Source organism: Drosophila albomicans, chromosome 2R (assembly GCF_009650485.2).
Source record: "Drosophila albomicans strain 15112-1751.03 chromosome 2R, ASM965048v2, whole genome shotgun sequence".
Classification (NCBI taxonomy): domain Eukaryota; kingdom Metazoa; phylum Arthropoda; class Insecta; order Diptera; family Drosophilidae; genus Drosophila; species Drosophila albomicans.
In genome coordinates, this window is record NC_047631.2 from 17,460,512 (window position 1) to 17,473,728 (window position 13,217).

Here is a 13,217-nt window from a genome sequence, read left to right on the forward strand (position 1 = left end):
TTTTTCGTTTTTCTTTTCTTTTTTTTTGCTTTTTTTTGTTTTTACTAAAAAATATTCGTGTTGTATTTTTTTTTGCAGTTGCCATAAAATCAATCAATCAATTATTATTGTAAATTGTTTTAGCTGTATTTGTTGTTCTTTCTTTTCTTTTTTATTCTGTTCTTATATTCATAATATACTTTTTTTCGTTTTTGTTTTAGTTCTTTTCGTTTATAATAATTACACAAATTAGATCACAAAAATGCATGTAAATTACAGAAAAAAAAATTAAAAATGAAATGTTCCTCATACCGAAAAACAAATTCAACACTTTTGAACCAATTTCGTTTCTTTTGGCAGAGTTGAAAAATGGAGGTGGAACTGTTTTTGGGTCTGCTATTTCTCTGGGTCGCTTATCAAATATATATATTTATATGTAATATATATGTATATGTATATGTATATGTATATAAGTGTATAAAAAAGGATCATTTGAATACAAATCGTGCACAACAAATGATAGTGTGTGTGTGTAAAAAGAATACAATATTTATAGCTTCGCAAAAAGAATTTTGATCGCGTCGCTTGCACAGCAAAGAAATATTTAAAAATTATTATTTCAACTAAGGCAACAACTAAGTTAAATTAATGCAATAAATCCATTAGTTGAGAGGACAACAAAAATTACATACAATACATAGTTATACAGAGCTTTATAAGAGTTATCGAGAGATAGAGAGATAGGGGTATAGAGATAGAGAATATACATGTTTTTAAATATTTATATAGTTTATATGTATATTTAAATATATTTTACAATTTATTCCACTATGTTTAAAGTACGAGTAGTTCATCTTCTCCCATCTTCTTTGCCTATATAGAATAAGACGTCCCAAAATGAAGATCCTTAATATGCGATGCCTAAACATAATGCAAACTTGATGCGTGATCGTCTATATATATATATATGTATGTTTATTTCGTTTTGTTGTTTATTAAACGGTTTCTCTCATTTAATACTTGCAAAGATGACAAATGAAAAATTACAATGGATGTTTGGGTGTTTTTGATGTGTAAAATTAAGAAGGATGGGATGTTTTGGGCGCTAAGTGAGTTATATTTTAAAGCGTAACAGTTTTCTTGCATGTGTGTGTATATCTGTGTGTGTGTTTGCTTAGTCTAAAGAATTTTACATTTGCGTATATAAAGTGTTTTTTTTTGTTTTTGCTTTGTTTTATAATTCTAATTAATATGTAATCATTAATTTACATAAGTAGTACAAAGACCAAATCGGAAAGTAAAACCTGCAAATTGGTTTGGACTGATCGGACCCCAAATCAAACTGAAATCTATAATATATAATTACGCCAACTTAAAAAACAAGTTGCATATTAATATTATTTCTCGTTTTTTTGTTTTTCATTTTCGTAGTTTGTGGGTTTTCTTCTTTAAATTAAAGCTTACACAACTAATATGTGTGTTTATTATTTATTTATATGGTATATATATACGGTTTTTTATATGTATATTTAGTAATACGATTCGCGGTTTTAAACTATGTAGTCCCTTGTACGTTTTATGTGTATGTGTATACATATGTGTGTGTGTGTGTGAAGTGTATGTGTATGAATGTGTGTTCGTATTTTTGAACAATAAACTAAATAAAACTTAAAACCTTGCTTGATGTTGCTATTGTTATTGTTATTGGTATTGTTAAAATTACAATTCTCGTTTCTCATTATAAAGTGGTTGTTGGTTGGATGTATGTAAATGCGCTTATCAAATGTTTAAACTTTAAACATAATCGATGTATGCTTAACTCGAACTTAACTCTTCATCAATGCGCTACTTATCATTCACCTTTACCTTTCACGCTTTCAAATTCAAATTTGTTGCTAAGTTTTCCTACAATTCTTTTTTTGTTTTTGTTTTTTTTTATATATTTTCTTTTTTTGTTGTTTTTGCCATGTGTATGTGTTTGTTGTGTGTATATAAAGCTGCAATCTAAATTTCTTTCATAATTGTTTTTATGTTTTTTTTGTTGTTTGTTTTTCGTTTCATTTGTTGCACTAACTTTTAAATATAAGTTAAGACTGTTAACGCTAAAGTTTCACGCGAATTTACAAATAATTTTTTTGCGTTTATATATATAATTTTTTTTTGTAATTTTTGTGTTTTTAGTTTATTTTTTGGGAATTTTTTTTCAGAATTTTTGCATTAACACGTAGTTATTAAATGATTCATCCTTTTTATATATGCATGTCGTGTGTGTACATTTCATACACATTAAGTAGTATATATAGAAGGGTATTCAAGACAAGAAATCGGGTCTGTGAATCCGACGGCAAAAAAACTAAAAAGGAAAACTTGACAAAATTGAAAAACAATCGGCATTAAAAAGATGTTCAACTTGCGTTGAGAAGTGAAGATAGATTGTTTTTCTTGTTTTAAATTTTCTAAGTTTTGATTTTGTGTTGTTTGTTTTTTTTTCAAAAGACCTTTTGTTTAACGAGCTGCGTCGCCTTGAAGCGTGTGTTTACTTGTGTGTGTGTGTGTGTTAGGAGGAGCTGGCTTAGATATGCACCAGGCCACGGATATCCGCCACAGAGGCTGCGGAACTGGAGCCGGCAGGGCCATTGGTGCTGCTGATACCACTGCCACTGCCGCTGCTATCGATAAAGAGCGTGGAGGTATCGATGCCGGATGTGTTGGGTGAGTTCATCACAGCGTTCACGAGCAGATCATCGCCCACGTCGAGGAAATCGTTAAGGAATGCGCTGTCATGTGCCGTGCCTCCGATTGTCTGCTGCAGACACTTGAGGTTCTTATCGGCAATTTCGAGTGCGCGATCCATCGCCTCGCATTCGTCTTGTTGCACTGCAGCATACAGCAAAGAAAACGGCGACGGCGACGGCAACGCATAAGCGGAGGATGGCACACAATAATTAGTACAATGAATGCGACAATTAAGTCTGTTATTATGAAATACACACCGGATTGAAATAACTCGTTGAACGCATCCTCCGGCAGCGTATCAAACACATTTACCAAATCATGCTCCTCCAGCAAATGGGCACCATTCAATGCGATATCGTCTGTAAAATTAACAGAAATATATATAGTTAGCAATCAGTGAAGGAATTGATAAACTGATTTCATTATATACTCACCAGCATCATTCGCGCCTATCAGCTCCGACTCGGACAGACCACCTAGGCCCGTATCCTCGGAGCTGGCATAGGCCGAACTGTTCTCACAAATACCAAAGATTTGTTGGCTCAGCAGACTCTCTGTGCTGGCCAGCGAAGTGTTGGCATGCAGCGATGTTGCCAGCTGCTGGTGCTGCTGTTGATGCTGATGTCCTTGACCTGCTCCCGTTCCCATGGCATTGCCAAAGGCTGCATTAAATGAGGGGAAACCGCAGCTGATGCTGCTGCTGCCACTGTTGCTGTTGTTGTTGCTGCAGTAGCTCATGTTGTTATTGTAATGCAAGTTATTATTATTGTTGTTGTTGTGGTGCAACTCGTTGCCGGCTGCCGCCAGCTGTGCCACAATTTGGCTAATCTCATCCGCCTTGAAATTGGTGTTTGCCAACAAATTGGCATCCAATTGCTGGTGCTCGGGTTCCAACTTGGCCAGCTGCTGCTGCTGCAGCTGATAGTCGCTGAGCGGCGCCAGCGCTGGCGGTATGATAGACAGCTGCGGCATCGTCAGCACAGGCGCTGTGGGCGTGTAGGGCTGCAGCGCCGAGTGCGACTTGGCCGACGACTGCGAGTTGCTGGCAATCGATTCCAACGATGTGGTGCTGCTCTTGCGTTGCATTACAGCCGACATCGGCGGCAACGTTGTCATGCCCATGACAGTGGGCAATGTGGCGGGCGCGTTGTTTGCTGTTGTTCCTGCTCCTGTTGTTGTTGTAGTTGCGTCCGGCTGCTTCTTGGCTCGCTTAAGCGGACGTCCCACCGGATTGGCATTGGGATTCGTTTTGCGCTTACGCTTGCCAGCGGTGGCCGCCGCTGTTGCTGCGGCTGCAGTCAAAGCGTAGGCCGGCACAGGACCGGGAACGGCAGGAGTAGGCGGAGGTCGTGTCAACTGCTGCACCAGCGCCTTGTCTCCTTTGGGCTGCTGTGGCAACTGTTGGCGCGATTGTTGCTCGAGGCCAGGACGCAAATGGCTGTGCGCCGAGCACAGGGCCAACGTGTGTAGCATGTCAAAGACGGGTGCCTGGCAAGCGGAGCCATTGACGCGCCAAGCCACGCAAGGCTGGAACAGCTTCTGTGTGCTATTGTTGACAATGTGACTCTCACAATGCGCCGCCATGCTGAGCGTGGGCTGCTTACAGCCATTCACCAGACAGCGATTACCAATTCCGCTGCAAAAGTGAAGAGTAAACATTAATGAAAGCTCTATGGGAATGTGAAGGATGTACTTACATGCCCTGCTGTTGATTCGCATGATCCTGGTACTTGACCAGCAGCGTCTGTATGCCCTGCAACCGTTGGCGTGCCGCTCGCATCGGCAGCTCCTGCAGCGGCCGTGTCGAGAGCAGCTGCAACGCCTGTCGTCGTAGCAAACCTTTGCGCACAGCAATGCGTTCCTCGCGATCACGATTTCCCTGCTGACACATCGATTGTGTAGCGTCCAAGGCCAGATCCTTGCCACTGCCGTCATGCAGCCAACGTGTCTGCAGGCAATAGGGCACATCATCGAGCGGCAACGGTTCGTTCTCGCTAATCAGACCAACTGCCTGGCGCTTGTTTGCCGTTGCCGGCTGCTTGCGGCGACGTGACGCTGGCTCTGCTGGCGGTTGCAACTCCTCTGGCTGTTGCACGGCTGCCAGCGGCAGCGGCTGCGGTAACGACAACGGAAGCTCCGTTGTCTTGACGCTGGTTTTGTTGCCTTTTCGACAGCCGGCGTTGGCAGCGGGGGCGCGACGCTTCGGCGCGGAATTGGCAACTTTGGAAGACATTTGTTCATTTTGCACGGCTGCTGCCGCTGCAGATGTGGCAGGAGGTGGCGCGGGTTGAGCTGCAGCAGCTGCCACAGTCACTCCGCCCAAGCTGGGCAGCAACAGTGGCGCTGACATTGCGGATGCGTTTGCGGGCGATGGCGGAGTTGGCGGCGTAAGTGGCGTCACAGCACCCAGCTTCATCATGGATGTTTGTGCTGCAATCTTAGCGTCTGTTGCTACTCCTGGACGTGGCGGCGTCTGTTGTGTGGCAGGACCGGGCAAAAGCACGGGGCCAGGCGGCTTCCGAAAGATGACATTGACTGGAATCTCGTTGAGATCGCTGCTGTTGTCATCGACAGCCTCGGCGGAATGTTTCTTCTCTCCAACAACTGTTGGTGTTGTTATTGTTGTTGTTGTCGCTGCTGAGTTGCTGTTGAATGCCGTCAGCGGTGGCGGATGCGTTAGATTGTAACCTCCAAATGTTTGTCGCTTCTGCAGCGTCTCGACAATAATGTTGTTGTTATTGTTGTTGTTAATATTATTGGAGTTCTGGCAGGCCAGTGGCAAGGATTTCTTCTTCTTGAGGCACTCGACCTTTTGCAAATGCTGCGCCAGCGTCGTATGATGAAACTTGGACGGCGGCAGTGAAGCACCCTTGGGCGGCGACATTGCGCCAACAGCAGCAGCTACAACTGCAGCAGCTGGTGGCAGCACAATGGGCGACACCATGGCGGTCACAGCTGCGGTCGGCGGTGCTGCATTCGCTGTGGGCGAGGGTAACGAGGCGGGCGATATGGGCGGACTGACCAGCGCAGTGGCAACGACGAGGTTCGTCTGTTGTTGCTGCTGTTGTGGCTGCTGCTTCTGCTGCTGTGTGGTATCCAATAAAAGTGGCGTTTGCCACAGCGAGGGTGTGTGCGTGTAAAGCGGCGGCGGCGGCGGTGGTGGATGCGGTGCATGATGCTTTGTCGTCAATTTCGCCTGCTGTTGCTTCAGTTGTTGCTGTTGCTGCTGCTGCTGCATCTGTTGCTGTTGTGGACGCACCACGCAAACATTGGTGGCGCGTTTCGGCGACGCTTGCGGCTGCAACTGCAGCGTGGACTGCAATTGCAGCTGCAGCTGTGACTGCGACGTTGGCTGCCTTTGAGATTGTGTGACATTATTGAAATTCGTTGTAGTTGTTGCTGCTGCTGCTGCTGCTGTGGTTACTGCTGAAGACGCCTGCGCCTTTGCTGTTGCTGCTGCTGTTGCGGCTGTTGCTCTCGCTGTTGCTGCCGTTGTTGTTGCTGTTGCAGTGCCATTCAACTGCGCAATCGACGCTGCTGTTGCACCAACAATGCTCGACTTTTTGCCTGCAACAGTTTGCCTGTTGCTGCCGTTGTTGTTGTTGTTTCTACTGTTGTGCTGCGCTTCGTTTAAGCGGGCTCGCGATTTCTGCAACAATAGCCAAAGAGAGATACATTGTTTAGTTTGCCTTGTGACTTGACTTCCACTTGACTTCGACGTCGACGTCGACTCTGACTTACCTGTGCATTAAATAAAATTGGCGGTGTCGCTGCGACGGTCTCTGTGAATACATACGGATCCTCAGGCGTATTCGTTTTGCCGGCTGCCACAACGCCAACGCTCTCCCCATCCAACAGTGTCACCGTTGGCGTCGTTTTTGCTGCTAATTTAGCTCCTACTGTGATTGTTGTTGCAGTTGTTGTTGCGGCTGCTGCTGCTGCTTGCAAGTGATTGCTGTGTTGCAATGCGCTTTGTGGCTGCTGCTGTGCTTTTTGCTGTTGTTGCTGTGACTGTTGCTGCTGCTGCTGTTGTTGTCGTAATGAATCTTGACGCTTGCTGACATGACATGTCCAATTTGAAGCCGTCGCTTTGCTTTTTTCTTTTATTTCTTCTGCTGTTTGCTGTAGCTGCTGTTCTGTTTCAGTTTCTGTTTCTGTTTCGCTTGCTGTTCTTGTTCTGCTTGCTGCTGTGTTCGGCGACTTACTTTTTTTATTTGATCTGCAAAATAAAGATAACACAATCCGTTAGCTTAGTCATTGAGAGAAACCGCTGCGCCACTTTGATAAGCTCATGTCGAGGGGCGTTGTCACGTGTTCTCTTTCTCTCTCTCTCTCTCTCTCTCTCTTTGCCAAATGCATCAGACAAACACAGACATTCTCTCTGACTCACACATACATATGCAAGCACATGTGAAACGCGTTGCATTAATAATAAACACAATGACTCAATTGTGTGTGTGTTCTGTTTGTTTATTCAAGCCAGTTCGCTCTAAGACAAATACCCTGTAAATGTTTTATAAATTACCAAAGTGAAAAAAGTCACTTTTTACTCACACCATCAATCGATGAAATGCAAATCGATAACCGCTTCGAATGTGACAGATAATAGATAGTGACTGTCGATATAGCGATAAGATAATCATAATCATAAAAATACCAATAGTAAGCAATAAAAATACTTAATGCCAGTCATCGTTTTTCATATGTAGGGTATACAAGAAACGATGCATTTGGCGCGCATGTAAAATAAATCTGCTTGCGTTTCACGTCAACTCAATTCAAGCGAATCGCCAGCTTTCAGCTTTCTTCTTTGCCGTCGTCGACAGCGTCGTCGCAGTTGCTGCGCTGCCGGCGCCCCCTTCTTCCTCCCACAAGCCAATAACATTCCACTCCATATAACCATTGAGAAGAGACAAAGCAAACGCAAAATGCTGATAATAAAACACAAAGCGAAATTTGCAATTATTAAAAAATAATAAACTCTCTCAGACGGACAGACAGACAGACACATGTGTAAACACTCTCTCACACACACACACACACACTCACGTACTACATGTGAATGTGTAGACGTTTTTATCGCAAACGAATTTAGCAACAACAAAAAATGCGCACATAAATTTGCATGCGAAACGAAAATTGAAAAATGGGAACAAAAACAACATAGCGTATACAAGCAAACACACACACACACATGTGGATACATATGCATGTGTATGTCTGTGTATGTGGGCTATAATCAAATTAAATAAAACAATCAACACAGCACAAACAAAATAAACAAAACACGCTTTTAGGAATGCCTTAGAAAAAGTGCACGAAGCTCTCACAATACAGTAAAACTACGAATAGTATTATAATTGTATTTCAAAATTGAAATACTTCTATTGCGGAATAGTTCACATATGGAATGCATTTGTGAGAGAGAAGTGAGACAAAGAGACGGAGAACAGCTTCACGACAAACTTCCTTAATGCAACAAAACAGTGTCAAAATAAGATGTATAACTGAATAATCTAATCATTTTGAATACATGACACGCTATTTATTATGTGATTCATAAATTCCGTATTGTGGAAAATTTTATTCATGAAATGCAACTGAGAAGGGTTCTCAGGCAATAAGATGGTTTACTGAAGAGCTTCTGTAATACAATTTTTGGAAGAATGCACGTACATACATAGTTTGAAAATGATAAAGAATCAAAAAATTCTGAAATGAGAAATAAGTGTTCTCATGTGTTGAGAGAAGTGATATATTAACTTCTATTATGATTTTTTTTTAGAATGCACAAATAATTACTTGTGTTAAAATTAAATGTATACTAATGAATAGACTGATTCCCGTAAGGTATGTACTTGAACACACCCTGTAAGAAGTTCTCAGTTTCTTGAATAACTGCAAATTAAATATTTAGTAGTATGCTTTATAGTTATCATCAATTTAGTGGTGTCAAAATAATATGTATACATCAAACAATCTAATCATTTCGAATGAATTCGCTACCACAACGTATGATGTAATTTCCAAAAAAAAGTACCTTTTTTTGATTGTGCAAATGCGAAATAATAATTGATATTCCAATTATTATAAACATAATTGTAAAGTACTCAGATTGAACAGTGGAAATTATTATATTCCAGTTGTTAGCTTACTGGTTTTGCCAGTTCGTAATGCACTTTTATTGTGCTCATTTATCGTTGATTAACATTAACATTCAACATTATAATACTGCAATTGATGTACAATAATAATATCAGTCGATAAATGTCACAGGTAACATAACAAAAGATGGAGAGCAGAGGGGGGAATCGCCTACTCATAGATTAAGTTCCATTGCATTGTTTACATAAAAGTTTGTTTACATTTCCGAGAAAAAGAAGGAAGTGACGACGACGACGACGACGACGACAAGCTCTATAACTAAGCAGCCCACGCTCGCTTTCGTATGCAAGTCTCTCAATTCGATGACGATGAGTCGAATAGAGAAGAGAAGAGTGTACGTGACAGTTTTGTTTATTATTTATGTACTGATGATGATGATGATGCAAAAGACAAAGACAGCGATAGAAGCTTAAACGACGAAGACGTGGGGGAGAGAACGAGACGGGAGTGGAGCCCAAGACTACGTGGAGTTCGGCATTGAAATTTGTAAGGTTAAAACTTCGCGAATGTGCTCAAAACAGAAATCAAACAAAAATACACTCAAAGTTACGCACACACACACGCGCTTACACACACGTATACAACACACAGATAGGCAAAGGTTTTTGATCCTAAGCCGCAAGAGAAACCTGCGGCAATAACAAAAAACGAGAAAAAAACAACCACAAAATTACAACAACAACAACAAAAGCGACGAGATTTGTGTTTAGCGTACAAATATAAAGAAAAAGAACCAAAGAAACATTCCGATAATTGCAAATAATGACTACAATGTTATTTGTTGTTGCTTTTGTTGTTGATTTTTCAGTTTGATGTTTCGTGTTGTTGTCCATCTTCTTCTTCAGCTTACGAGAGACACGCCATCGGCGGACTTCGCCTTTTTTGGAGTTAAATGTTAACTGGTTTCTTCTTTCAGTTGTGTTGAGAAACGCTCGAGCAACCAAAGCTGATGATAAGGCAGTGACAAAAGAATCAGCTAAAGCTAAGGCAACCAACTCCAAAACTAAAACCAAATGCCAAGACACAAAAAAATACAAGAAGAGACGTCAAAGACCGCAAAGACAACGACTTGGCAAAACGTGTAGAAAAAAAAAAAAAAAAAAAACCTTACGGATGCTTTACAATCATGAAACATAGATGAGGGTTTTTTTTATTCTATTTTTATTATGGTAAATACTTGGAACTAAGGTGACGAATCAAATGAAACCAATTTGTGCTCTAATCTCCACGACTCGACTGATCTTTGATACCTGAGACTGAGCTACAAAACAGAACAGGGTGTGTTGTCCGATCTTTCTTTTTAATTCCACTTTAACGTGATTAAAGTGCAGTTTTGCTTGATACTAAGCCTCTACAATCAGTTGAACTATCTATAGTATATATAGAAAGCTGACATATCAGCGCTCATTCAGTTGTGATATGTTTAAATAAAAAGGCCTGTGGTTTTTCTTAATTATTTGTTTGAAATTATTGTTAATTAACCAAAAACAATAAAAAGCAAAAATAATAACCATAATTTTAACGCATTCCAAGCAGTTGGGTTTCAAAGTACTCTACCCTAACAATATTCATAAATAAATAAAGAATATTTACAATATTAATATGGATTTTTGCGAAAAAGGTGGTAACAAATTAAATAACTTTTATATACATATCAACAAAAATATTCTGACCGATTAAAGTAGAAAGTGTTTCGCGTTTATTTCAAAATTCGTATATCTACCCTATATAGCACTTAAATTGTGACTGATTGACTGAACTATCAACGCACAGTTCGAATTTTAAGAGCTATGAGTCTGCGATGTTTACATAGCATAGCTCTAAGAATTTCCTGTGTGCAATAAAACAACATTTCTCAAAAGAAATCAAACAAGCGAAAGGAGAAAACTTGCCTGAAGAATATAAACTAAGAATAAAGAGGGAAGGGAAAACACATGTAGATAAAAGATGCGATGCCCTGTTGCTTCAACGATCCCTGGACTGTTTAAATGAGGAACGCGACCTTTTCGAGAACTCGCTTGGTGCCTGTTGCTTTAGGTAAAGAAAAGTAAAGAAAAGAAAAGCCTCTTTAAGATCGAGTCCCTTGCTTTTAGCTGAGCTCTGAGCTTGTTGTGCGTGGTGCAATGCCTTGGAAATATGCATGTTGTTGCTGCTGTTGTTGTTGTTGTTGTTAATGATGTTGTTCATGGAGAGAGAAGAGACTGTGACTCAAAGGTCTGCGCTGGTTAAACGAGCTACAACTCAACGATCCAAGCAGACAGAGGACAGACAGACGGACGGACAGACATCGAGTCTGTTGAGCAGGCAGGCAGAAAGCCGGTTGAGAGGTTAATTACGAGAGCAAAGCGTTTGCGTCGTTACGCTTAACGCTCCACAACAACAACAACAACATCCATAACAACTACAGCTAAAGCGAATGAAATGCACAACATACTAAATTGTAGCTAGCAGTATATAGCAACATTATAAACTAGCTTGTATTAAATTAAAAATGTTTTATATATAAAAGCATAGCTCGCTCACACACACATTCATACACTGCACACATACATATGTATGTATGTTTGTATGCGGTTGGAAACGCTCGAGAAATCAACAAAGAACTGGCGTTCTTTTGTGTCAGTTTACAACAAAATTTGTATGGCAAAACCAAGCGATGGTTGGCAAAGCAGCTGCTGTCGACGTCGTGGTTATTGACGCACAACTGAAATTACAATGAACGCACATATTGCAAGTGCAGGAAAAACGAACCCGTTTGCTTCCTTCATAACCGGAAACTGAAGGCTAAATATGTGTGTAAAAGAAAAAGCACAAAATATCAACGAATGTCTGCAAGCACACACACATTACATACATATATATGTGCATACATATGCATGCTCATAATGACGACCGCAACGAAGCAGCGGCAGCGGCAGCGCAGCAACTGAAGCTGTGCCAAATGGGCAGATGGAAGCAAAACGAAGAGAGCGCCAACAGTCAATCCGTCTGTCGCTCTGTCTGTCTGTCAGTCTATCATTGTGTAGGCCGCGTCTTTGCATGTGCTTGTGTGAGTGCCCGTTACTTCCCACTTCGCCTTTCTACACTTTTGGCTTCATAGTTTTACACTTTGCTTTTATTGTTATTGTTGGTGCATTCACTCTCACAGTATTCCATATACAATGTAACTACAAACACACAAGTAGCTTTAGTTTGTAACACCTACGAGTGCCGTTAAAGAAATGTATTTCTATTTCTCGCGAGATTTTGGCAACGCACACAATCACATACACATGCACTTAAACACAATCACGATCGTCATGATGACTGTTGCGAAACGTAATTAACATCGCCTGGCACTAACGCACACACGCACGCATAGAGTTGCATATGTGTGTGTTGATGTTGACGTGATAATAAACAAACCACAACAAAACAAAACAAAACAAATTATGAATTCTCTGGTGTAAATGAACTTTTCAGGGGTGGTGGGGGGTTGCGCTTTAAAGGGAAAGCGGCAGCATTTCTTCTTGTTTGCTTATCCGTAGTATTACTTTTTACACTTTTGCATTATCTTCATGAGTACACACGTACACACACTCGCAGACACCTTTATATCTATATAGCGCACTTAAAATTCGGCGTTGCCGGCGTTTTTATACGTTTTTCTCTTCTTTACTTTAAGGCGGTGGCGCGGCGACGTCGCCCTTTTTTCTCATTCTTCCTTTTTCTTTCACTTCGATTCGTTTCACACACAGAAACACACATCCAAAGAGAGAGACACACCCATACTAGCGCATACAATGCTGCAGCATGTTACCTTGTAATATTGCACTTGTTTCATTTCTTTATTTAATTTAAGCGTATTTGCAAACACTATTCTTGTGTCATTGAATATTATTTCTCTGTACAATTATCAACGCCTCTTTCATTCGTTTATTATGTTCGCATCGCCGTTTAAACTTTGTTTTTGCCGTTGATTTGTGCTGCAAAACAAGAATGCGTCACAAGCAGCAAACAGACACAGACACACATATACACTCACTCACACACTCTCACGAAAATAATACAAGAGCAGCGCAACAAACGAGAGAAAAAATTTACCCAACCGTCTGATGACGAGTCAAACGTCAAACTGGCGCCGCAGCGACGCTCACCGTATACTTGGATTTGTTGTTTTTAGGTACCCTCCCAAGTGCAGGGTTGCCAGTCTTTGTTGCTATCTCTTTTGTACCAAAAATATCTTGTTTTCTTAGGTTTAATAATTGAGTTTCATAAGAAATAATAAATTAATTACGATATGCTAACATTTTCAAACCAATAACTAATCAAAACATTGTTTAAATCAATAAATTCCA

At 40.8% G+C, this 13,217-nt stretch overlaps 1 protein-coding gene across 1 annotated transcript; it reads right to left on the minus strand.

The window, feature by feature from the left end:
* Positions 1 to 1,976: 1,976 nt before the first annotated feature.
* LOC127566153 (uncharacterized) lies at positions 1,977 to 12,984 on the minus strand. Its single transcript, XM_052007856.1, is given in 7 exon segments — positions 1,977 to 2,856; positions 2,973 to 3,074; positions 3,150 to 4,351; positions 4,413 to 6,364; positions 6,457 to 6,654; positions 6,656 to 6,934; positions 12,680 to 12,984. Coding segments are annotated over 6 exon segments (3,888 nt in total). The 5' UTR covers positions 6,785 to 6,934; positions 12,680 to 12,984; the 3' UTR covers positions 1,977 to 2,551.
* Positions 12,985 to 13,217: the final 233 nt, after the last annotated feature.